The sequence below is a fragment of the Rhipicephalus sanguineus genome, chromosome 6 (assembly GCF_013339695.2).
Source record: "Rhipicephalus sanguineus isolate Rsan-2018 chromosome 6, BIME_Rsan_1.4, whole genome shotgun sequence".
NCBI classification, from domain to species: Eukaryota; Metazoa; Arthropoda; class Arachnida; order Ixodida; family Ixodidae; genus Rhipicephalus; species Rhipicephalus sanguineus.
The window spans coordinates 32,173,462-32,200,583 of NC_051181.1; the positions used below are offsets into that span (position 1 = coordinate 32,173,462).

The 27,122-nt window shown below is 46.9% G+C and overlaps 1 protein-coding gene across 1 annotated transcript in view; it reads left to right on the forward strand.

The window, feature by feature from the left end:
- Window positions 1-27,122, forward strand: part of LOC119395678 (polycomb protein SCMH1) — a 79,294-nt gene that overhangs the window by 16,379 nt on the left and 35,793 nt on the right. Inside the window, exons 6-9 of the mRNA XM_037662672.2 lie at window positions 1,387-1,563; window positions 2,850-2,996; window positions 12,204-12,447; window positions 15,071-15,364. Of these exons, the coding sequence (XP_037518600.1) occupies window positions 1,387-1,563; window positions 2,850-2,996; window positions 12,204-12,447; window positions 15,071-15,364 (862 nt within the window). The remainder of the gene's footprint in view (window positions 1-1,386; window positions 1,564-2,849; window positions 2,997-12,203; window positions 12,448-15,070; window positions 15,365-27,122) is intronic.

The following is a 27,122-nucleotide window of genomic DNA, read 5'->3' on the forward strand; positions in this document are numbered from 1 at the left end:
AGATGTTCTTACATATATTGACGTCTACGAGGCAGATTTGGGACTCCGGACTTGAAGGGAGCACACCCTTGTCCGCCACATCAGTTGGGCTTCCACAGAAGTTGAAAGAGGAGGAGAGGCTGAGGAAATGGCATCTCTGCCTATCACGTGTAAAGTGTTGTCGGCAACACTTTGGTTGCACCAAATCATGTACAGTAAACTCTCAGTAAATGGAAATCTGTTAAACGGAACTGCTGCTTAAATGGAACAGCTGCCTCCAATATGATTGGTTTCGTACTTGTATTCTGCACCCCTGTTCACCTCTCAGTAAATGGAACTCCTGTCAAATGGAACATAATTTCCTGGTCCCTTCAGGTTCCGTTTAATGAGAGTCTACTGTACATAAATACAATTCGGCCTCTACATTGCCTCACTCTTGATAAGAAAGACAACTATGAAATATGGCCCCACCAGCGCTTCATCAACCTAGCGAAAAGAAACACTTTCATGTTTGCTATCTCACAAGAACATACTTAGGGATTCTCTGCAACTTTTTCTGTAATTTCATTTCGAACTATTCGAAAAATGTTTGAGAAATATTCGAAAATTATTCGAAATTATTGGATTCGATTTGCACTCAATCTTTATTATTCGAATTCGCTTCGCACCCAAAATTTTGCTATTCGCACAGCTCTACTTTTTATTCAATGATTCTTCCCGACCAGATGGGCATCCGTCGAAACCTTGATTTCAGTAGTGACCATGGTTTCATTGCAGGGGTTGCAGCAAACAATAGTTTCATTTTGATTCACTGTGAGCATTGATCGCATGCTTTCAGAACTGCATGGTCACCATCTGTGATTGCATTGGTGGTGATCGTTTCTTCTACAGCGTTTGTGGCAATTAATTGTTAACTTTCGGCTCTGTGCAGTTTGTGCACAATTTCACACACGTGGTGGAAGATTACAAGAGAAAGTTGAGCTAGTTGCTAGGAATTCAGTAGAGAAAGAATAAGGCCTGCAGACATAAACACGTCAGCAGGGAAACAGACAGCACAAGCATTTGCATTTGTGTTTGTTTTTCTTCTCTTGTTGATGTGTCTGCACACCTTACTTTTTCTATGATGGTGGAAGATGTTGTGACTGAGGAGTGATTGTGCTTGGACCTACGCACCGGCCTGAAATTCAGTGGCAACATTTCAATGGGTGGACCATCGGTTGCTGGCTGATGAAAAAAAAAAAGTCAGAGTTTTGCCACAAGGGCAAGCAGTGAATGCGTAGCTAAAGGTTGCAGCTTCGGTCCTGCCATGGTGGCCACGCTTTGGTGGCAACAAAATGCCAAGCTTACGTCCCCAACAGAGTACATGTGGCTTTTGAGCCTCATTGTTGAGCGCTGTCTTGACTGCAGAACCCTGTGCCTCCCAAGAACGAGTTTCGTGCGGGCATGAAGCTGGAGGCCCAGGATCCTCGCAATGTCACCTCCACGTGCATCGCAACAGTGGTTGGCATCCAGGGTCCTCGGCTGCGCCTGCGCCTGGACGGGGGCGACAACAAGAACGACTTCTGGCGCCTGGTCGACTCTGAAGTGAGTTCCAAGAATGTGTGAACAGTGCCTGTGAGGGTGATCTAGCACTTTGCCACTCATTGTGTATGGCTTGTTGCACCTTTGTTCATCACACGCATATAAAGTTGAAGCATTCATTTGCAAAGCACGTATCCCATGCTCTGTATAGTGGGAAGCAGACCATTGCTTTCCTTGGGGTGGAAAGTTTCGCTCGTACTGCCCTACGAGAAGGTTAAGGGGGTCCTGAAATTTTTTCTTTTAAATTCTTTATCGATTAGAGTGAAACTTGCTGAGTTTATGTACATTTGTGTGCAAATTTCAAATATGCAATTATTTTTCTAGTAACACATGTAGTTTTTTAAAATGCGAAACATTTCATCTGCTTTTTGGGAGCCCCAGTTTGCCTAAACTGAGATAGTTGCAAAGTAATTAAGCACATCAGAATGACCTGCAATGAGTGCAGAATGTAAGAAAACAAGAATGGATGTTCTAAGCCCATCTGAACAAAAGTCGTGGTATGTTGTATATTTGTGGCTGAAATCCCAGCTTGGCGTAGACTCATTTGGAATGTTCAACATCCCATAACTTTTGTTCAAATGGATTTAGAACATCCATTCTTGTTTTCTTGCACTCTGTACTCCTTCCAGGTCATTCTAATGTGCTTTAATTACTTTGCAACTCTCTCAGTTTAGGCAAACTATGGCCCGCAAATGGCACCTGGAATTTAAAAAGTACCTATTGTACTAGGAAAAAAATGCATATTTGAAATCAGCCCACAAATATACATAAACTCAGCGAGTTTCATTTTAATTTGTAAAGAATTTAAAAAAGTTTTCAGGCGCAGTGTCCCCCCTTAAGCTCGCGTGTGCAGCTCCGAAATGAATTTGAATGGCATGTTGGAAAGTGGGGGTGTCCGGTCAAGGCTGCATGGCAACATCTGTGCTTTATGACGCTGCGACAAGGTGCAGCGGTTGACACGAAATGCCTCCATCCATCTCCAGTTTGCTGGAATTAAAAGTACAATAAACCATTTTTCAAAAGTTTCTTAATAATTTCTGAACATATTCTTTCTGGTGCAAAGTTCTGAAGGAGGAAAAAGAAAATGGCGGGGCAGAGAAAGAGGAGTGCCATCTGTCTCTTTACTTACCTTCTTTCATGTTTCAACACGAAACAAGGGACAACATGTTCACCAAGCACAGACACCAACTATCCCAGGAACAAGTTTTTCTAGGGTGTCTGCAGAGTATCTGTAAACGCAGAGGAAAAGACGTCAAATGTGGGTCTTCATGTACAGTACGGTCACGCAGGAGGTGAAGCCCATAGGGCACTGCGAGCGGATCGGCGGCATGCTGCAGCCACCGCTGGGCTTTCGCATGAATGCCTCCTCGTGGCCTATGTTCCTGCTGAAGACCCTCAACAAGGCTGACATCGCCTCAGAGTCTTACTTCAAGCCGGTGAGTAGTGGGCTGCCTTCACATTTTCAATGCATGCTTGAAGATTTTCGGGTGGCACGTGCCATGGCCGTTGGAAGGGCGGGTTATGGGTCTTCTGTACATTGCTGTGTCCCACTACTTGTGGACCATAAGAACGACAGCCACTGAGTGCAAATCGACAAATTGACAACCTGACCTAAGGAACAAGGTGAACACTAACTTATGAGTGTTCACCTTGTTATTATTAAATTAGTGTGCTACTACAGTATAACCTCATTACAACAGACCTTTATAGTGAAGAGCATTTTGGTCTGTTGTAAAGGGAGTATGTAAAATCCAAGTACTGTTACAACAGACTTTTATGTAAACGCTGAATGGGTCTGTTATAGCCGGAGAGAATTAAGTCACAAATGCGGTCAAAGAACGGATTCATTCTTAATGGGGGACACGGCTTTTCTGTCGCGGAAAATAACAAAAAAAAATTCTGAAAGTCACAATTTCAGTTTCTGTAGCTCTTTTTCTACTTGATTCCAAAATATCTTCACTGAAAACTACATAGAAGTGCTGTAAAAAATTTGTTGCGCCTGGCGAGGTGCCGAAAATTAATGCAGAAATCGCAAAAACAACTGCGTTTTTCAAAATATTATAGCTCCGCAACGGCGCAACCGGACGGCACCATTCTGGGCTCGTCGAAAAGAGCATTTCTCCGTATTCAAATTCCCCGCTTCAGCTAGCTCCTCCATTTAGAAAAGAAGCCTACAAAAAGCAAAGGTTCGACGTTTGTTTCGAGGCCTCCGATTGGCTGCTTCTGCCATGTTGCTGCAGCACGTCTCGTAATTGGAACGATGCTCGCTCCTGTAGATCGTCGTCTGCTGCTTGTGCGTTGCGAGGTCACGGCTGTCGAAAATCACGCCACTTAGTCACGCGTTCTGTGTTCATGGGTCGACGATCATTTAGGATATAATTATGCTTTACTTTGGCCGCTTCAAGCGGAAGCTCATTCGTCAGATTATGATATCGTGCCGCACTCATCACGGACATTGCAGACGCGCGTCTCGGACCGACTGTAATAGCGTTGACTCGACCCGCGGTTAGAGGTTCCGCTCATCAGCACTTCGGACCTCGTGACGAAGACTATCCACGGACAACTCTGTACTCACAATCAAGCGAAAGATCGGGCACCGCGGCCACGCATATCGCAGCCGAGCTTTCTGCTCAATGTCGGGGCTAGGCCTAACTTCGCTTACAGCGCCCACGTACCAGATGAATCCGAACTTCGCGGGCAAGAACATCACGCTAGGGGACACGTGAAAGCGAAGAAGCCACAATGTGCTCCGTCGCAAGCAACGAATCACATCGCCTGCTGGCTCGTCGGAACCACGGATGGGCAATTTACGATTCGGCATCGTACCCCTGGCCAAGCTCACCGTGCGGCGACCGCTCGGAGCAGCGGTGGCAGCGGCTAGCAATTTCTCATGTCGGCGCCCCAAAATGCAAGACCAAGCACGCTGCACTTCGATTTTTTGTCGCTGCGGCTAGGCATAGCTGATCGTTGACAGACTGGAGATCGGCAGCCTTTGTTCTTAAATCGACACGTCAGCAACAAGGGGCCAAGAAGATGTGTCCGTTCTAGGGGCATGCAAATAGTGAATTTTAGAACCGAATCAACTACGAATCGAAAAGCGATGACACCGAATATAATACGAATATGAATCAAATACTATTCGAATAGTTTCCGAATACTAAGGCAATAATTTTCAAAGCAGCCCTAGGATGGTCATGTAATCATTTTAGAAACAGCCCGAGAATTCCACAACATTATATTTTAAAGAAATATTCGCAAGCTTTAGCAAAGGAACACTACGATTACTTTTAACCGATAGCAATAATACAGTAGACTCTCGTTAAATGGAACCTGAAGGGACCAAGAAAATATGTTCCATTTAACAGGAGTTCCGTTTACTGAGAGAAGAACAGGGTTGCATTATTCATGTACGAAACCAATCGTATTGGAGGCAGTTGTTCCATTTAAGCAGCAGTTCCGTTTCACAGATTTCCATTTACTGAGAGTCTACTGTATACCATAACTACGTAAACTGAAGCACGCTTGTAAGCAGCAGCAACTAGAGCCTTACAAGTATTTTGTAACTGGAGGTGAAAATACAGCAGTGACTAAAGTATTCAACGTGGGTGACATTTTGCCAACATATTTTAAATAAATACTCATCTATAAATATTAAACAATATTCATGAGTCAACATCATCAGGAATGTCATGATGAAGATAGTAGATTGAGGACTCTGTCGCTTCGGTGACACTTCAGTTTTAAGCAAAAACACCTTTACCTGTGATCAACCTAGTATCAACAGTCCTGTGGAACCTTGAGCTGCATGTATCTTGGCAATTCTACAATTAAAACAAGAAACGTTACGCCTCTTTGCCTCTTTGAAACCTTACACCTGAAAGGAACATTTCGTTCCTTTGAAATCTATTCATTGGTGCTTGTTATTCAAAAAATATTTGAAAAGTATTCGTTTTTTCTAATACTATACCCTATTCGATTCGAGTACTGAATCGAATAGAACACTATTCGATTCGTTTTTTGAAATTTTCGAATATTCGCACACCCCTAGTCCGTTCGTCAGTGTGCATCATAACCTTGAGCACTTTCTCTTCCTTTTTTTTCTTCGAACACACGACTTACTCCCAGTGTTATCACGAGCGCACGCGAGCATGAGGAGGCATCTTACAGCAGCCGTGGCCACTATGCAGCTCACAATGCTCAAATCAGTCGATAGCCATGAGCTTTGGGTTTATGGTGCAGTCATTTGGGTTTATGGCATCATTTGTTGCGAGAAGAAGGAACTATTTCTAACTGACTTTGAGAATTTATTGTAAATTCCAGGCCACATGCTGCGCTATAATGTTTGGCTTGCATGTTCTCAGGAGCCTCGAGTACCGATCGGCAGTGTTTTCTGACCATGCTGAAAAAGTGTTGCAGGGCCCCTTTAAGAGCACTCTGCACGCGATTGATGAAGGCCAGAAAATTTTAGAACCGCTGCCCTTTGTCGTTATTTTTTTCGTGGTGGGGTTTGGGATGCTTTTCCCCAACCCCACCACGACTGTGCTCGGCTGTGCTCGAACAATCGGGAGGATTGCACAATGTTCAGGAGTCTCCCAGGCAAATCAGGAGAGTTGGCAGGAGTGCACATGCCTGACAATTGTGCATGCTCACGTTGCAAGGCCTAGTTACCTCGCCGAGCCTGTCCGCTTTCTCTTTGGGTCCTCGTCGACCATTCGTGCCTTGTCTGATATTGCGAGAACATGGCTTGCTTTGACGTGGCAGGCATGTGTAAGCATAGTACAATGCTGCGCAAATGCACCGCAAAAAAAAAAAAAAGCACGACTTCATCATTATTTATAATCTAAAAGCGAAAGTACATGACGCATTACCACCTCGAAAATTCAGGTGCACCATCTCGAAGGATACGACATGCCTCTAGTGTGCCTGCCTGCACTAGCGTTACCATGCGTGATTGCCGTGTCTTACATGTTATACGGGCAGCACCTGTTCATACCTGCACAGTAGCGTATGCTCTTATCAGACATTACATGGTGTAAATCAATTTGCAACAACCATACTCTAGCACAGGGGTCTCAAACTCACCTAAGCTAGTGGGCCGCAGTCACGAAATTTAATCCCGCAAGGGCTGAGGCAATGAAGAAAGATAGAACGAGGTGGGGGGGGGGGGACAGTTTCAACCCAACGTGAACTAACGTTGCCATTTAAAAGAAGTCATTTTCTCATATCTCATATATGGCCCATTTCTGAAGGACATTTGATGTTGGGATTCGAGAAACAAGTCAGTGCCAATCTCCAGAATGGCTAAAATCTGGACGCTGATTCTGAAATGTAGACCTTTTGTTCCACGGTGATGTTTCAGCACATGGTGTGCCCCCACGAAAATAATGCTTTAGACCAGTCCCGTCTGTGTACAGGGTGTCTACCGACCGGGAAAACCGGGAAAACTGGGAATTCTCAGGGATTTTGGGTAGTCTGGAAATTCTCAGGGAAAACTCAGGGAAATTGTGCTCCCATCAGGGAAAATCCACAGTAACTTTATTCAAAAGGAAAGAAAGTCGCAGTAGCGCTGGCTCGATAATTTGTGCACGCATTTTTCAAATTAAGCGGCCGCTACAACAGCGGGGAAGTGGCGCACATCAATGCTGTCATCGCCTTCGGAGTGGTGAAGTGGGAGAGAATCCGGCTAATGCGTGGCATGCGGGAACACATGAACCACGACACATCGTATTGCGAATTGTTGTCATGGAAACGCGGTGTGACTATGCGGCGTAGTTCTGTATTCTTTCTCGCGCGTGCTGTGCGTTAGCGCCCGATATGGTGTTTTTGTTATCGCCGTGTGTCAAGTAACAAGCATGATTAGTTGTAGAAGCGGTAGCATTAGGTGTAATGAGCTTGAGTTATCTTGCAAGCGATCGCAATCGTTCAGGAAGCGGATGTCTTCGACAAGGTTGGTATCTGGCAAGCCATCCCGATCGGCGAGAAAAAAGACAACGCTTCATGGCTGTTATCGGAGAGCTCACTCGCTGTGATCCCAAGCTTCAAAGATGCTATTTAGGACTCCCTGAAGAATAGAATAAATTTCCAGGCGAGAGCTAGCGTAACAAACGGGACCATTCACAGCAAGTGAAAGCTTTTTTCTTTCTTTTTTTTTCCGATGAGGGCACTGGCAGCTAAAACAAGTTTTAGGCAGTCGACCGATATTTTTTGGGGCTACAGCTCGCAATTACCAGCCATACCGCATGGATGTTTGCTACAAAGCCGAATTACAATACTTTTCAGAGCCAAGCCATAGCGGCGACCGAAATTCGCGACACAGGCGCTGGTCCCACTTGCTCAATTCGGCGCGCGATGTCGGAAAACAGTAACGTTTCCACCATAATCGGATGTGCCATAATTCAGGCTTTTGCCGTGCATTCATGCGATCTTAGCCCGCAGCTATATTGCTTTTTTATATAGACACTCAGACGCAAATTTTTTGCCTTCGCCATGATCTTCCTTATCAAGACCAAATTGCGATTCCATCACCCCGCGCGTCGTATGCTCCATGTTCGAGTGAAAGCGCGCGAGCGCTGATGAAACGAGCTGACCGTCTCATTCCCGCGATGGGCACACGGAGATAAGAGTCAGAGGGTTGGGGAGGTGGGGGGGGGGGCTGCGTGAGTCCGACAGGAAGTGCGTACTTTGTACCAGCACGTGTGGTCGCGTGTGTCGCGGTATCTTCAGTGGGGATCAGCAGACGGCTCATACCTTTGTAGGTGTTGTGACTCTAATTGCAAAACTTCCGTTGAAGCCATAGCAGTGGCGGATCCAAAGGGGGGAGGGGGGTAGTGGCGATTGCCCCCCCTTAAGCAAGCCCCCGCTCCCTCCCTTCAGTGCCTGTCGTCCACCTCCTTTGTCAGGCTGCCTGTTGAGTTTGCTCCCTTTTTCAGGTTGCTTTGCCTGTCGCTGCCCAAAAGGGGTAAAGAGAATCTTGTCGCTGCTCTCTACCTCTCTCATCGCTCTAGCCTTTCCTGCTTCCTTATGCACATTTACAACGAAGGCTTCTTAGGCACCGCCATAATCCCCTCTGGGTTGTTGTAAATATGCGTGACCCACCAACATGCACTCCTGAGCAGGGGCTTCAGCCTTTGTACACTCCCCCCCCCCCCCCCCCCCCCCCCCATTAGGTACCTGAATATGGGACACTTCTCTTCGTGCAGCGGCTGCGTTTCCTGAAGGAGCGACCTGCTAGCTTATATTCATATAAAATTCTACCTTGTTCCTATCGGATTTACTATTTTGCTCTCGCGGTGAAACTGTGACTCTTTTTTTCTAACGTGGGATGGTTTTCGATGTTGTGCGTTCGTGGAGAGCAAATGGTTCGACTGGGCAACATGATAGCAAAGGCGTTGCACTGCTCTGGGCAACGCGCAAGGATATGACAACAACCCGCAGCAGCAGAACAAACGCAATTCCACAGTGCATTATACCCGCATTTGTTTCGTCTTTACATGTGACACTCTGGCAAGGCATCTAACTGTGATTGCTGCACCGCAGACTCAACAAAATTGATTTTTTTTTCACGCAAAAAATTAAAAAAAGTTTTTTCACGTCGCCATATTAGTCAAGCATTCTTGTGGCATTTTCAATTTAAGATTAATCCTTCAGTAACTATGCCTTGCATGAAAGGTCAAATTTCAGTTTCACGAAGTTTCGATATAACGAAGTGAGTTGCCGCTTTTACCAACTTCGCTATATTGAGGTTTAACTGTTCTATGTACTATTCAAATGGGATTAAGTCGTTTTTATTTTCTAACGTGCGTACTAGAGAGTGACATCATCGAGCGACATGGTGTCTACCCTTCTTGACATAAAACAAAATTCTGTTTCACTCATGGAATTTTGCAAAAACACTCAGGGAAAACCTGGAAAACTCAGGGAACTTAGAAATGTCAACTCGGTAGACACCCTGGTGTAGCTTATCCGAACAAAGCGTTATTAATCACAATAGGTGAGAACATAATGTGAGTACCATTTAGCTAAGTCACAAAATATCGTTCTTTGTGAACCACAAAACAACTGTTAAAGTTCTAGACACGCCTATTTGATTCCTGTAAATGCTTAGCTGCTACGAGATGTGAAATGTCGGCATTAACTTGTGCGGAGACGATCCTCATGGTCGATCGGAGAGGTTCATCCTTGACAAGACTTGTTCACCTTCAGCAAGGAGAACAACTGTTCGTACAAGTAGGCATTTCCGAACATGGCGATGATCCTAGCGGCCTATCGACGCAGCGCCAGGAAGCATGCATCATCAAAAAACTCATTGAAGTCTGCTACCCCCAAACAGTCATGTGCGTGCCATGGGCCACAAGCGATAGGTCTGCGGGTCGCATCTTTGACGCTCCTGCTCTAGCACATTGCATGTTAATGGGTCCTGGTCGGGGCCACATAAAAGTTTGACCACCCCGAAAATTGTACGAGCCATGATCGTATCACTGATAATCTACTATGTTATAGTTTATCTTTGTTGGTTTTTGGTTTTTATCCTTTATGCAACTGGGTTATGGTGCTTGCATGTGTGTTTTTGTGTATAAATACAGTAGAACCTCGTTGATACGTTCCCGCTTAGTACGATTTCCCGGCTCCTACTGTCAAAATCGCGAAAATTAAAAATAACCCAATAGAGCTCTGTGTAATACGTTCCGGTTAATACGTTCCCAGAAAATATGATTATTCGGCAGCAACGTTCAGCACCGCGGAAAACTGCGGTCGTATGATACGTTCTGTACTCAGAAACTCCTATTCAGGCGCGCAAAAAGGGCCCTCTCGTGTACTTGTGAAGCGCGAAGTGGCAGACAGCCGCTGCACGGCGACGGCAGCTTCTCTGCAGTGCCTTCCTCCCCCCCCCCCCCTCCGCGCTTTCTCTGCTTTGCACAATTGCCCCCTCCTCGTCTCTTCTGAATTGCTCGATCGTCTCCTCCGTGTCTTCCCGAATCGCTCGATCGCCGCTCTCTGTCAACCACACACCGACCCGAAGGCAGGCGGCGACGCTGGCCGTCAAAATCTTCAAATGGCTTGCCGCGGAAACGCACATGCCGCTGCCGCATCGCCACCGCTGCACAACACGCCGCGACCCATAACCATAGCAACGCCGCCATTGCCCAGTGAATATGGCCGATAATTTCCCCCACACTTTTCTCTCGGAGCGCATTCGTTTTTGGGTTGCTGCGCCCGGCGCAAGCAATTCTGCCTACCAGCGGGTCGTCAGAAGCTGTCAGAAAATATTTGTTCTGGAAGATATCTGGAAAGTTTTTGGTTATCACACGCCAAAACGAGACGATGCGCGCTCGCCGCCATCTTTTTGAGGACTCGACAGATCAAAGTGCGGGTGCATGGGGACTTCACCTTCGGTTGCCATTACGCCGGGCGTTATCTTTTAAAGCCCGTTCCGCCGTGCGAGATGGTGCGATTACGAGTGGCGGCGAACATAGCACAGGTGGGAAGTTAAGACAGAACGCAAACTGATCAGCGCGAGGATGCGACGTAGTATGCGATTGCCGCTAACAGCTGTCGCTTTCGGGGACGCTTATCACTTTCGCAAGATTTCGCATATCGTGTTGTACCACGATTGTTACGTGCACTGCAAAGAGTTGAGCTTGTTAAGCCTTTAGAGGGGCGGATTTTTCTTCACGGATGGGGCAAGTCACGCGTGATTTTGCGAACGTACGTTATCGTATCTCAAATGCGTATGCTCGAGGATATCACTTCTGCTCTTCGGCAAACCTAGCCCCATATTTCCAAGCGGCAATGCAGAAAGAACCGACGCTCATGCGGCGCAAAGTTTCGTCTGCTGACACGGCGGTAGCGTTTCTTTACGTTTACGCAGGTTGTCACAGAGTTCGATTTTGCAATATTTGGGTTGTCTCGGGATTTCAGTACACGTGACCACGACGTTAATTTCGGTCATGACCGGAACTAGCTGGCTGACCTCTAGCTGCCAGCGAGATGCCAGGAGTTCGAAAATCGAAGAGTCCCTCCATGTCTTTTGAGAAATATACGTTTTTTTGCCCTTGCACCCCAATATGGCCTTGTCAGCCTCAATTTTTACTGGATTCGGATCGTACGTTTTCCAGGATCATACGTTTATTTTCCGCGTTTTTTTCGGAAACGTATCAACGAGGTTCTACTGTATTATGTGATCAGAAACTAAACTTAAGTTGAAAGCTTTAAGGACACGAGTGCCCATAGCTTTTACCACAACAGACACACATTCTTTTAGCAGTTCACAAGGCAATTCCCTCCGCTTCTCGAAAGACCAGTTCTCCCGCTATCTTGGTCATTGTACCTCATTTCGCATTGTCATGCCTTTGTAGTGAGGCGATGACCCCGACACTGAGATGCCCCCACTGCCACGCTGTGAACCTGCTTTTACTTGAAAATGAAACGACAGTCTACTCTTCACTCTCAAGCTGTCAACATGTGTATTTCTTGCCTCCGCTAAACCAAGCTCCCGACACTGGGATGCTTTTAGTTCAAGTTGGGAACAGCTGTTGATTATTTTTAAAATGTTGACTACAGTATACGAATGGCTTCCGAGGCTGTTCACGGCATACATGTGGCCAGAAGGCAGTGCATGTTCGCTTATCAACTGCTCTGTGCAGGAACCAGCCAGCCCACGCAGCAATGAATTCAAGGTGGGCATGAAGCTGGAGGCACTGGATCGCAAGAACCCGCATCTCATATGCCCCGCCACTGTCGGTGCAGTCAAAGATGACATGCTCTTTGTCACCTTTGATGGTTGGCGTGGTGCCTTTGACTACTGGTGCCGTTTTGACTCTCGGGATATCTTCCCTGTTGGGTGGTGCCGCCTCAGTGGGCACCCTCTCCAGCCACCTGGCAACAAAGGTGAGTTATCCAATATGGCTGGCATTCTGCTGGAGTCTCTAATCTTGCAGCATCTCACTTGTTATCACATTATGCTCTTGCTGTGTGTTAGTATATGTTGGTTTGTGCTCACCGTAGGGCATTCTTGATGAGTTTGGCATATTCTTTGAGAAACCGCATGGAAGGGGTGCTGTGACGTCATCGAGCTATCCTGACCTTGCCAGAAAAAGAGCAACTGCACCGGGTCCTTGACATTGGTCTAAAGTCCACCCAATTTGTACATTTCAAAGGCATTATACTGCTGTTTAGGACAGCTGCATAGCACCCTTTAAATGCCCTCTTTTCAGCTAACTAAACACACACCTGACAGCCTGGTAATGGATATCAAAGTGTAGGTGGTACAACTTCTTATAACTCCAGTTTCTGAGGTATTTTAACCAGGGTGTCAAATCAAGCCTGAACCCGAGCCGATAATCTTGGAATATGCCTTGACCTGAACTGAACCTGCATTGAAAGAAATATATTTTGTCAGTTCTAAATAAAGTGGTTCAAAATTTGGTATTGCTGTGTAGACAAATGGCTTTCCGAAAAAAATAAAAAATAAAAGGTGGCTTATGCAAAATAGTTTTCTGCCATTCAGTAATTGTGATGAGTTAGAGGCATGTGGCAAGAAATAAGATGGCACCATAGTATGAAAGTGTTTGAATAGGCTTTAGGTGCATGATCCAAGGTGTAGCCGAAGAAAGAAGAGCTCTGGCATCATCTACGTGGGCCTGGCTAAAGAAGGTTGCTTTGCCAGCACTGCCAGCACTGGTTGCGGGTCGCCTGTTCTCGAGAGTGTGCTAATGTCGTACATAAAAAGCATTTTATCTTAAATATATATAGAGAGAAATATTGGTACTAAGATAGTCTATGGGACCTCTCTTCTTGAGTACAAGCGACGCTGGCACTTCTGCTCCACTTTGATGGCGGGGGTGAACGAACGTATAGTTAGTTCCATCACCGCCAGGGGTTTTCCAACCATTGATAGCATGTCTGAAGCCGCTTGCCTTATTCTCAGCTGGCGTGACATTAATGCAACTCTCATTCATGCTGCTGGCACTGGCACAGTGTTTAGTAGGCTTGTGCGAATATTTGAGCACTTCGAATATTTGAACGAATATTACAGTATTCGAATTCGCTTCGATTCAGATTTAATTTCTTGGAAATTTCGAAGTATTCGAAATGAACCAATAGGTGTATATTACCGTATTTACTCTATTCTACCGCACCCTCGATTGTAACGTGCACCAGATTTCCGCGACCAAAAAAAGAAAGAAAATAAGTAAAACATCGATTGTAACGCGCACCCATTTTTCGTGAGAGAAAAGAACAAAAAAATGAAAAACGTCCGTAGGAGTCAACCTTCGCACATTCCGAAGAACAAGCATTTGGGTTTTAAAAAACTAAAGTTTCAGAAAATAAAACACAAAGTCAAACAGCGGGCTTTGCCGCTAAACTGTCACCACTACGGCGGCGATACGAGTCGCGTAATGGATCACTCCTCGTCACTGTCGGACAACGCCTTGTCGCTGTCAACGCTCTTCGCTTTCGGGAAACCGGCCCTGCTTTGGTCCACTGAAACATTTTCGTGAAGCTTTGCTGTAAAAAATCTTCTGCTTCTGTTTGCGCCAGTCTCGCCCGCACGTTTCGGGAACTCTGAACGACCGCGATGCGGTCCGATTTCCGTCCGTCTCTGCATGCGTAATAACTTTTCTTTTAAATGCGGCGTCGTGGTGCACTCGTCGAGTATTTGGAGTCGGCACTTCCATGCCGTCGATGTGAACGCAGAGCGGGATGACGAGCTCCTCAGCACACGTACGAACTGAAACAATGGCCGAGGCGCGTAGGAGGCGGCCATTTTGAAATGCCGATGGCAATGTGATAACCGGGTTTCTTTCTTTTTTTTTTTTTGGGGTACTCGATTCTAACGCGCATGCGATTTTTGGACTCGTTTTACCGAAAAAAATGTGCGTGTTAGATTCGAGTAAATACGGTAGTCCGCATGTAACCCCCTGTAAAGGTGGTTTCACTGCAGTAGAGGGGTGCTATGTCGTGATTACACCTTTCCAGGAAAAATCTGCACTGCCGTGAAGCCCCACTTCAAGGTTAAATGAACATATTACCTTCACATCGATTCATAATTTGTTAAGTTTAGAAGCTTGTTATACCGGCTTATATGCTCTAAGTATAGTAAATTATAAAACGTAACATACTTTGCAGGTTATCACTTGCATTCTACCAAAAGTCAAATCCTGCTACTATACAAAGTTGCTTCTACCTTCCTTTGAACCAAAAAGAATGACATTTGCACATGCCTTGTTTCAATTTTTAAAAAATATTGTGCAAGTTAGTTGGGTCATGACAAATATGCTCATTTTTCTTTATATGTGATATATACTTTTCGAATTCGATTCGAAATTATTTGACCAAATCACTATTAGCTTCGAACTTAAATTTGCTATTCGCACAAGCCTAGTGTTTAGCCTCCAAAATTATTATTTCACCTTGGTCCTACGAGAAGGGCGTCTCATTGATGGTTCAGTGGAAAGCCTTCCCTGAAACCAGAGGCATTAATTTTTTACCCTTTTGTTTTCACACACAGGAGCCAAATACAAGGCACGGCCAGGCAGTGCGGGCACCGCAGTGGTTCCAGCCGTCGGCTCGCCCAGCATTCCGCCGCCTCCCAGGGTGCCCTCGCCTCGGAACTCTACCCCATCCAGTAACACCTTGGCACCTGCTTCACCGGCGGCCACAGTGACACGTGCACGGACTGCCCAGTCGACAGGGTCCACCTCAAACAGCAGCACAACCTCTGAGACAACACGAGTCAAATCACCACACGTCCTGGTCACTGAGCCTGACACCAGCACGGTGGCTGCCAAGCAGAATCCTACAGGTGAGGCTCTGTCATTTGCGCTTGGGCTTACGCAGAGACCGCTCACACGAGCTCATGTTGCTTGATCTGCAGCTGAAGCTGGATTGGTGTTTTGTGCATTGGCAATGTGATAAGCAAAATAGCAATTTAAGTAGGGGTGTGCGAATATTCCAAATTTCAAATATTTTTCTAGTAGTGTTTGCTATTCAATTCAATTCGGACACTGGAATTTTACTATTCGAACTATTCAAACTTCCCAAAGACAAAACTTCGGCAGATCCCACGTACCGTGGGAATCAGTGTTATGCGAAGCATGCGCGCAATGGTGACCGTGGCATAAATTTTCACATGGAGCGAAACTTTACGGTAGAGACGCTAGAGAAATGTGGAAGTGGTACAGTAAAAGCTCATTAATTCGGATTTCACGGGACCGGATAAAATGTCCGAATTAACCGAATGTCGAATTAACGAATGAACAGGAAAAACAACATTAAAATCAAGTTGGAGAAGCATACCTTTATTTGCTGAAATATTTTGTAATGGTCATCTGCGTTTTCGCGCAGATTCCGGCTGACATTACAATTTTTCTTAACTCTTCCAAATGGCCAACAGCACGCAAACTGTCGGAAGTGCTCAGGCAAACGTCCTCTAATATCAAAAGCGCCTCCGAGACCTCCCGTGAGGTGCGATGAGGTCGCGACATCATTAATAATTTCTTGATCGGGCAGGAGACCAGTCGTGGCGACACAATCATCAATCACAATGTAGTCCTGAAGGGTCATACCTGTGGGAAGGACAGCATCGAAGGTCGGGCAGCCATCGTCGGTGGACTCGGCTGACACCTCATCGATGCCATCGTCAGCTACTGCCACATGCTCGGGCCTCACATGTAAACACGGTCACAATGGGGAAAAAAAAAGAGAACTCCGCAAGAAGAGACGGTGCCGACACAAGACAAGGGAAAATGGCGTCGGAGGCGCAGTGGAGCGAAGAAAGAAGACGCCGACGTTCGGTGACGCTGCGGTTGCCCCCACTAGTTGATGACGATGGCGATGTCACTCAGGTTTCGGTTTCGCTCCAGTGATGCCAGTGCTGCTTTACCACACCCTTGTGTAGCGGCAGCCGTCAGCATTTGTCCGAGTTAAGCGGTGTGGAGCCCAATTCTGACGAATTAACGAAGGTTTGGTCCCATAAAGTAACATGCACTTTGGCAGGGACCAATAGAGCCGTCCGAATTATCCGAATTAACGGGTGTCGAATTAACGAGCTTTTACTGTATACACAGACTCATATGTTGAAGAGTCACATATGAATTATATAACCAGTTTAAAGTTTCGAAACGATGCCAACAGCAACATCGGTGTTACCAACACCGGACTCGGTAAGCTGCTATGTAGTGCTTATACTCTTCAATACTGGATAGCGCGAATCCGAACAGCACAAAGAAGAAACACATATGCACAGGACAGGCGTTACTCGCAACTAAGCTTCATTCAGGAAAGTTTCCATGGATATACACAAAGCCGAGTGGCACGCGCAGGCACACTGCACATACGTTACAGTTGCAGTTCTTACAGTTGTTATACTTGTCCGTTTTGACGGAGAAGGCACGCACGTTTTACAAACCTGTGCGTATGTGTAGAAGAGGTCCTTGACAGTTCTTGAACAAGGTCATCATCACTGTGATCAGTGAGCACCAGCAGCTAGACCGGACTTGTTAATCGAATTCGTTCGTGCTCGCGGCTACGAGGGGTGTAAGTGTAGTGAAGTGCGAGGTATCGCACAGCTGGTGAAAATCCTGGATGCCTCTTGCGATGAAATGATCTATGATGCCTCCTGTCCTGGACGTAACAGTGAGGTTTCTTGATGCCTGCACACATTCAAGCCATCTTTCACGCAGTATAAAGACCAGGCGTTGTTAGGTCTTGATAAATCAACAGGTAATGATGAGAGGCCGGGTTCTCTCGGAAGATTTATTGTAGGGAAGTATTGACCCCGGTTTTTGCATAATCAACGTGGTCCACGTTGCGGACCACATCAACGAGTGGATGGTAGTTGAGCGTCTTCCAGGGGTGTTATGTCTTTAGCTTCCTCGCTTTCCTTGCGTCCGCCGCGGTGGTGTAGCGGTTACGGTGCTCGGCTGCTGACCCGAAGGTCGTGGGTTCGATCTCGGCCGCAGTGGTCGCAATTCGATGGAGGCAAAACGCTACATGCCCGTGTACCTTGCGATCTCGGTGCACGTAAAGAATACCAGACGGTCAAAATTTCCGGAGCCCTTCGCTACGGCGTCTCATAATCATATCGTGGTTTTGGGCCACAAAACCCCAACAATTATTATTATTATCACTTTCCTTGTGTGTCAATGTGTGTGTTCGCGGTTACTGTGTTGGTTGAGACTCTGTATCACCTGTGGCACATACCTGCACAACATGAACTCTGGTATGCGGGTATGTGCCACACTTGACTGAGAGAAAGGGTTTCATGACGTACGCGACAGGTGTTTTGTAGGGGTGTGCAAATATTCGAAATTTCGAATATTTTTCGAATAGTGTTTGCTATTCGATTCTATTTGCACTGGAATTTTACTATTCGAACTATTCGAACTTCCCAAAAACAAATACAGTCAACGTCCGATTGAAAGTGACCCCTTCAAATTTTCAATATGCTTCACCTCATTACACTCTCGTATTGCGGCAAAGCTGCCTTTCAAGCTCCGTTACTGTTGAACTTTGCCAAGACACAGTCAACGTCCGATTGAAAGTAATCCCTAGAATTTCAATATGCTTCACCTCATCACACCCCGGTATTGCGACAAAGCTGCTTTTCAAGCTCCGTTACAGTCGAACTGTCAAGAGACAGTCAACGTCCGGTGGTCCCTAGATTTTCACTATGCTTCACCTCATCACACCCCGGTATTGCGGCAAAGCTGCCTTTCAAGCTCCGTTACGGTCGAACTTTGCCAAGACACAGTCAACGTCCCATTGGAAGTGGTACCTAGATTTTCAATATGCTTCATCTCATCACACATCAGTGTTGCGGCAAAACTGTCTTTCAAGCTCCCTTACAGTCGAACTTGGCCAAGACACAGTCAACGTCCCATTGGAAGTGGTCCCTAGATTTCAATATGCTTCACCTTGTCGGAGCTAACGCGAGAAAGATCCAGCCCTGACAGCGTTCAGTTTTCAAACTGATTTTTTATTATCGCGCTGCACCCGCCGCGCGGCCGAATGCCAACTTCTTCTTCTTTGACGAGCGCCGCATTCTGAGGCGCTACAGGGCTCCCCCCCGTAGAACGAGAGCCATAGGAGTCGCCCAGCGGACATGCTTGGATGTGGGCATCCAGGCTGAAGATTGAAGCCCCGCGGACGCGAGAGCGGCGATATACGCAGGTTTCAGTCGATCGGCAGCCACGACGTCTTCACGGCCACTGATGTCCAGCGTGAACGTCTTAGGTGTACGATGGAGGACGCGGAATGGGCCATCATAGGCTGGTGTGAGTGGTGGCCGTATTTGGTCACGCCGAACGAAGACGTGACTGCAGTCATGCAGATCCTGGCTGACGAAGACAGACTGGGGGTGTCGGTCGGCAGGAATCACAGGAGCAAGGTCCCGAAACGTGGTGCGCAGCTCTCGAATGTACGTGGAGGCATCGTGAGTGGAAGGTGGCGATGATGGCTCGAAGAATTCTCCTGGAAGACGCAGGGAAACGCCATAGACTAGTTCGGCTGATGAGCAGCCGAGATCCGCTTTCAATGCTGATCGGATGCCCAGAAGTACGAAGGGGAGGTGGTCGAGCCAACGTTCCCTTGGCTGGTGAGCAGTGAGGGCAGCTTTCAGTTGTCGATGAAGCCGTTCGACCATGCCATTGGCGGAAGGATGGTAGGCAGTTGTGTGAATGTGTCGAATGCCCAGGATATTGGCAAGTGCGGTGAAAAGGGCCGATTGAAATTGACGACCGCGATCAGTGGTGACGACAGAAGGGCATCCAAAGCGCGACACCCAGCCGTTTGCGAAAGCCTTAGCAACTGTTGGTGCTGTAATGTCGGAAATGGGAAACGCTTCCGGCCATCTGGTGAAGCGATCCACACATGTCAGCAGGTAACAGGCTCCTTGCGATGACGGAAGAGGGCCGACGATGTCGAGATGGACGTGAGAAAACCTTGCGTCTGGAGGCCGAAAGGGGGATGTTGCCGTGACAGTGTGACGGTGAACTTTAACCCGCTGGCACTCAAGGCAGGTTCGCGCCCAGCGTCGGACATCAGCATTGATGCTTGGCCAAAGGAAACGAGATGTGACTAGCTTCTGGGTCGCACGAATACCAGGATGGCTCATGTTGTGCAATTGATCAAAAATTGCACGACGAAAAGCTGAAGGCACGAAGGGCCGAGGGACACCAGTAGACGTTTCGCACGTTATTAATGAGGTAGAAAATGGAAGCGGGCACTCCGTGAACGATAGAGACGTGGATGAAGAACGAAGACGATGCAGCTCAGGATCGTTGCTTTGTGCAGCTGCTAGCTCTTCCATGTCTAGTGGTGGCTGGGTCGACAAGGCATCGATGCGGGATAGTGCATCAGCAGCAGCATTTTCCGGCCCATGGACGTGTCTGAGATCCACAGTGAACTCGGAAATGAAGCATAGTTGACGGATCTCCCGTGCAGTGTAATTGCTGTGATTGCGATGGAAGGCAAACGTCAGGGGCTTGTGGTCTGTAACGACGTAAAAGTCCCGGCCCTCCAATAAATGACGAAAATGTTTGATGGCAAGGTATACCGCAAGGAGTTCTCGGGCAAATGTACTGTATTTAGCTTCCGGGGGCTTCAGTTCTTGCGAGAAAAAACCAAGGGGCTGCCAACCGGATACGTGCTGCTCGAGAACGGCGCCAACTGCCACGCTTGATGCATCGGTGATGAGACGAATTGGGGCATCAGGGACGGGATGTATGAGCATGGTGGCGTCTGCCAGAGCCTTCTTGGCAGTGCCGAAGGCAGATGCAGCGTCCTCGGTCCACTCCAGTGGCGCAGCCGGGTCTTTCTTTTTAGCCAATAGGTCGGTCAAGGGCTTTAGGAATGTGGCACACTTTGGAAGAAAGCGGCGATGGAAGTTTAGTAGGCCCAGAAATTCTCGGAGTCGCTTCAGTGAAGTCGGGGGTGGAAAGTCTTGAATAGCTTTCACTTTGCTGGCGAGTGGTTGGATACCCTGTGGAGTGACAAGGTGGCCTAGGAACTCTGTTGTAGCGACGCCGAAGAGGCACTTATTGGGATTAATTACGAGGCCGTAATCATCCAGGCGGTGGAACAGGGTGCGCAGGTGGGCTTCATGCTCAGGGCCGGATGAGCTTGCTACAAGGAGGTCATCAAGGTAGGCAAATACGAAATTGAGACCTCGTGTGACCTCGTTGATAGTGCGCTGAAAGGTCTGTGCAGAGTTGCGCAATCCAAAAGGCATCCTCACATATTCAAACAGACCGAATGGGGTGGTGATGGCCGTCTTCGGAATGTCGGCGGGTTCTACAGGAATCTGATGGTAAGCCTTCACTAAGTCAATCTTAGAGAAGATTGTGCACCCAGCCAAATTTGATGTGAAATCCTGTATGTGAGGAAGTGGATAGCGGTCTGGTAAGGTGTGGGCATTGAGAGCGCGGTAATCCCCACATGGTCTCCAGTCGCCAGGATCTTTCTTCGGCACCATGTGGAGTGGCGACGCCCAGTTGCTTGAGGAAGGCCGCACAATGCCGAGTTCAAGCATGTGCTCAAACTCACGGCGGGCGATGACGAGGCGTTCTCCAGATAGTCAACGGGGTCGTGTAAAAACGGGAGGTCCAGTGGTCACAATGTGGTGAGTGATGGAATGCTTCACCGGTGACTCTCTGGTGTGCGGCTTCGTGATGTTGGGAAAGTCGGCGAGTATTTTTGCATACGGCGAAGCAGGTGTGAGAGCTCTCAGTCCCGTTGACGAGGAAGTACAGAGTACACCGTTGATGGAGAGGCGGGTGTTGAGATCAATGAGGCGATGAGCATGCATGTCCACAGCAAGGTTGAAAAAACTGAGGAAGTCAGCTCCAAGAACAGCTTGCGAGACGTCAGCGAGGATGAAAATCCAGCGGAAAGTACGGCGTAGTCCAAGGTCAAGTGTAAGAGAGCGTTGGCCGTATGTGCGAATGGCGGAATTGTTGATCGCTTGGAGTGGGCAGGTCTGTTCGTTGCGACGGCGATCTGCACACGAGGCCGGTATGACGCTAACCTGGGCTCCTGTGTCGACTAGGAAGCAAGCGCCAGTGACCTTATCAGAAACATAGAAAAGGCGGCATGACTTTCGACCAGTACCACTTGCCGCCGTCAGTGGCCGGTCGTCGCATTTCCCGACCAGGAGCACGGGCGAGTGCACTTGCGAGCAGAGGCACCGAATCGGCGGTGGTACCAGCACACGGTTGAGGATGAGACGTCCCGCGGCGCGTCGGTTGGCCGAAGTTCCGGAGAACGTGGGGACGTGGGTATCTGGAACCTGGATGACGGTCGACGATGCGCAGGTACAAAGCCATCGAGGCGCCTGACAAGGGCGTCCAAACGGTTCTCGATGCTCGCGAGCGCCGGGTCTGCAGCGGTGGCCGGTGGCGGTGTGGTAACGGCGTTGAGGCTATGTGCCCGCGAGTAGTCCGCAACTCGGTCAGCCATTTCAGCGAGTGTGTCTACTGGGACATCTCCTGCAGCCACGAGGACCGGTACCATGCTCTGCGGTAAGCGCTGGAGGAACAACTCACGCAACAGCTTCTCCTCTTGAGGGGCGGAGGGGCCGCCAAGGAGCTGGCGCATGCGTCGCAGGAGCTGTGATGGGCGACGGTCACCGAGCTCTGTGGCCGTTATGAGCTGTTGGAGTCTGCTGTGTTCGGACTCAGACTTGCGGGAAATGATAGCTGCCTTCAACGTGTCGTAGGGATGGCTCGGGTGCGGCGACGCTAAAATATCAGCTAAGTCGTCGGCTACGTCCGGAGGTAAGCAGGACACCAGATGCCAGTACCTGGTCTGTTGGCTGGTGATTTGCCGTAGACGGAAGTGCGCCTCGACCTGCAGAAACCATGTGCTGGGGCTGTTGGGCCAAAATGGTGGCAGGTTGACATGTTGGATCGCAGCGACCGCAGCACCGCTAGGTCTGGCGTCTTCTTGGGCGTCAGGACCGGTAGGATTGGTGGCAGAGCCGGCGAGATCCATGCGGGATGATCGAGGCTGCGTGTTCTTTATCGGGTCACCATTAACTGTCGGAGCTAACGCGAGAAAGATCCAGCCCTGACAGCGTTCAGTTTTCGAACTGATTTTTTTATTATCGCGCTGCACCCGCCGCGCGGCCGAATGCCAACTTCTTCTTCTTTGACGAGCACCGCATTCTGAGGCGCTACAACCTCATTACACCTCCGTATTGTGGTAAAGCTGCCTTTCAAGCTCCGTTACGGTCGAACTTAGCCAAGACACAGTCAACGTCCCATTGGAAGTGGTCCCTAGATTTTCAATATGCTTCACCTCATCACACCCCCGTATTGCGGCAAAGCTGCCTTTCAAGCTCCGCTATGGTCGCAAATGTATTAACTCAAAAAAATGCTGCTTCCAACATGGAGATGAAAGATGTGGCAGAGTTGGGGGCTTTAATAATGCTGTTTTGGACCTGAAATTTGGGCAGGAAGTCCGAAAAATTGGATGCCGAAGCTTTTTAGCATCCGAAATTTCAGATGTTCTTATATACCGACGCCTCGTAGTTCTAATATATTGACGTCTACGAGGCAGATTTGGAACTCCGGACTTGAAGGGAGCACACCCTCGTCCGCCACATCAGTTGGGCATCCACAGAAGTTGAAAGAAAAGGAGAGGCTGAGGAAATGACATCTTTGCCTATCACGTGTAAAGTGTTGTCGGCAACACTTTGGTTGCACCAAATCATGTACATAAATAGAATTCGGCCTCTACATTGCCTCATTCTTAATAAGACAACCATGAAACACCACCCTGCCAGTGCTTCATCAACTTAGCGAAAAGAAACACTTTCATGTAGCTATCTCATAAGAATATGCTTAGGAATCCTCTCTAACGTTTTATTCTGCAATTTCGCTTCGAAGTATTAGAAAAACATTCAAGAAATATTCGAGAAATATTCGAAAAATATTCGATTCGATTCGCACTCACACTTCAATATGCGAATTCGCTTCGCACCCAAAATTTTGCTATTTGCACAGCTCTAATTTACAGTGTTATTTTCTAAAGTACAATTTTATTGATCCAGTATTTTGTTTATTTGCTGGTGTTGAAAATAATTTGAAGAGGTTATTCCAGAACACTCATCTGCATGATGCCCTTATTTTTGCATTATAGAGTGAAATATGGAGTGCTCCTGAGATGATTTTCTGCATGAGATTTGCAATGAATCAAAATATTTCTAGCTCTTCGTAAGAGCCCCACAATAATTATTCAGGTGTAAATGCAACTTGCTTCTCCAGTGTACTTCAGGATGAGAAATTAGCTGCTCCAGTGTGCTCCCAGATGCAAAATTACCTGCTCCAAAGTGCTCCAGGATGGAAATTCTTGCTGCTCCAAAGTGCTCCAAAATGAAAATATAGCTGCTTTCGATAAATTGCTCCAACTGAGAAGTCCTCGGTAGCATCACTGCAGTTGCGTCAGGGTCCACTTGCTTGTCAGGAAGTATAATCTGTTTCCACACACGTGCATGTTCTGCAATCTGTTAGACGAAGTTGATGCCCTCTGCATCCCCGAATGCTTATTGGAGGCGCGTGAGAGTTCAGTTCTCTGTGACAGTGGCTGCATTTGGATGGTGACAAAATGTCTGAACAGTATACTACGCACATTGCTTATTGTGGAGACCCATGTAGAAGACTAGTTTTAGAGCGGCTGCCAGAAAATCCTGCAGACGAGCAAAGTAGCGAGCACACTTGCCAGAGAAGGTACACCAGCCAAGCAGAGGGTGACGAGGGTGTTACGAAAGAGCGGGAGAGACGTGGAGCAATAGAACAAAGAATAGAGGCAGAAAAAAAGCAAAAAAAAGAAGCAGCGCATGGAGTCGGGAAGCAGGGCTATTGCCAACATGACGAAGCAACCTTTGCACTAGCTTGGCTCCAGCTGCTTGTCGGGTGTGCATGGTCCACACAGAATGCACACCTGCGTCTGCATGAACTGCATTGCTGCTCTTTGGCTCTTTAGTTTGTCGTCAGGAAAATAAATAGTTGTGTTGTGGTAGAGTGCAGATATTGTGCATGTGAGCTAGACTTTACTGTCAGTATAAGCGGTATTCCGTAAATTTAAAAGCTTTATGACTTGACCAGAGTTTTCACCTTTGCTACCAGTGTGCAAACTTACAAGCTTGGTAAGCATTTGCAGGATACTTGATGCAGCTGGTCTCCCAGCCACCCATGTAGACATTCAGTTTCACGCGTGCTGCCCTTGCTTCAGTGCACGAGTCGGATCTCTTCAATGTGCGATCCTCATGTTTGTGGCAAGCTTTTCACGACAGCATGCGAATCCGCAGAATCCAGTGAGCACTAGCTGCCTTGTCGGTAGTGGCTGCAGGTGATAAATGTTTTGGTTTGGTACCGAGTCGACAAACCTCTTCATGATGGCTGCATTTGAAAGGAGTAGATTCACATAGTTAACCAAAGCAAAAGCATGGATCGCATGTGCAAGCCTCAAATGGCAGTTTGCGGTTTTCACAGTCACGTGAGCCTGAGAAGTCGAACGAAGCGCTGTAAAGTTTACGGAATTTCTGTCGCCGTTCTATTTAGTTTCTGTGTAGTAAGATTCCACAAAGAAGCCAGCATAATTTAGGAGGTCTGGAAAGTTACTTGCCGAGTTTTCACCACCGCGATTTCTGTTGATCATTGTGTTGTTGTTTTTTCTTGTGTTTATTTTGTCAGCAACGCGTGTATTCAGACATTTACCTTTCAAAATTCGGAAGTTTAAATTGATGCGAGCACCCTGGTTGCATGCCTGGATTCTTGGATATACGGAGCTTCTTGCTCAAGATGCTTTGCACTTGTATGGTAGTGTTTATAGTATGGATATTAGTAAGTCCGGCACCAAGGGGCTTTTACTGTGTTGAAATATTGTTAAATTCAAATTTGACATTTTATGCAAAGTATAGTTACCAAAGGATTCTTATTACCATGAAAGTGCAGCAATAACGTTCAAATAATAAGGCAGCATGAAAAAGCTAATTTCAATAACAACTGAAAGATCTGTTTTCTTGAACTGGCGATCTGGCAGCCATGGCTTGATGTCATGCCTGCAAAGCCCTCTTCACAGTGGCCTCACGTCAGACAAAGCTGGAAGAAACACAGTTCCAGTGCACTGTGGTAATAAGTGTCGAGCTATCGCACCCATTCTGTGGCTTGTCATCAAAACATTGGTTGTCACCTACAGTGATATGTTGCCACTGTTATCAGTTCACCAAGCCAAACAACCTGCGCTCGACTTAGTCTGGTGAACCGCAACATCAAAACCATCGCACACGACAAAAACAAAAGAGCTTATGTCTAAAATTCAGGGATGGGCAAATAGTAAATTTGAGGTTCGAAGTGAATCCGAAGCGAATAGTGATTTGGTCAAATAATTTTGAATCGAATAGTTCGAATAGTACTCACCACATATTATTAAGAAAAATTGAGCATTTTCTTCATGACCCTTGCACAATATTTTTAAGAATTGGAACTAGGTATGAGTCACTTTTTTGGTTAAAACGAAGTGGAAGAAACCTTGAATGGGGGGTATCAAAATTTGAATAGCAGTAGGGTGTGAGTTATAAGTGGTCAATATGTTACAAGTTAAAAATTACTATACTTAGCGCATATAAGCCCATATAACACGCTGTTACATTTTTAAAAATATGTACACTTAACCTTGAAGTGTGGCTTCGTGGCAGTGCAGATTTCCTCTGGCAGGGTCGTTTCACGGTACAGCAACCCAATGCTGCAGTGAAACCACCTTTACAGTACGTTATGTGCGGTCAAACATACATACATTCGTTCATTTCGAATACTTCGAAATTTCAAATAATATAAATTCGTGTCAAAGCGAATTCGAATACTATAATGTTCGTTTGAATATTCGAAATGCCCGAATATTCGCCCATCCCTACTAAAATTGCATGAAAGCAAAGCAACAGTCTGAATAATGGCAGCTACATAATTGGTAGCAACATATTCTGTTATGTAACAGTGCACACTTATGTCCAAAGAAACCTGCAGGAACCAGTGCAGTGTAGCAAGTTTTGCTTGCTGCTGTGCATTGGTTCAATGGAAGTCTAGCAATTTGGCTTTATCAGAAAGCACCCACATAATTTTATAGACCAGGCATTGGTGATGCAGTTCATTGTGAAAAGCTTGAAAAAAGGGTAATCCACTACTTAAAACTTGTTGCAGAAGTGCACTTACTGAGAATGAGATGACTTTCATTTGCAGTAAAAGCATCTGTTTCAATTGTTTTTGCTAGAAATGTATCCTGTTCTTGAGTGTCTAGAATAGCTTCCTATGATTTCGGGATCATGAAGAGCTTGCTCTGTGATATTGCCGCACACCGTTATTCCTTTATGTTTGATGTGTTCGAGTTTCACCCACAAAAACTGTTACCACCGCTTGCCTCAAACCACGCCACGATGTTTAGAAACTTCGCAATTGTCGTAGACTGTTCTGTTAAGATTACGCGCAGGACATGAGTAACTGAGTTTATTCTAGAGCTAATGCGAGCACCAGTGATAATGCTGGAAGGTTCGATAAGGGGTTTATAAA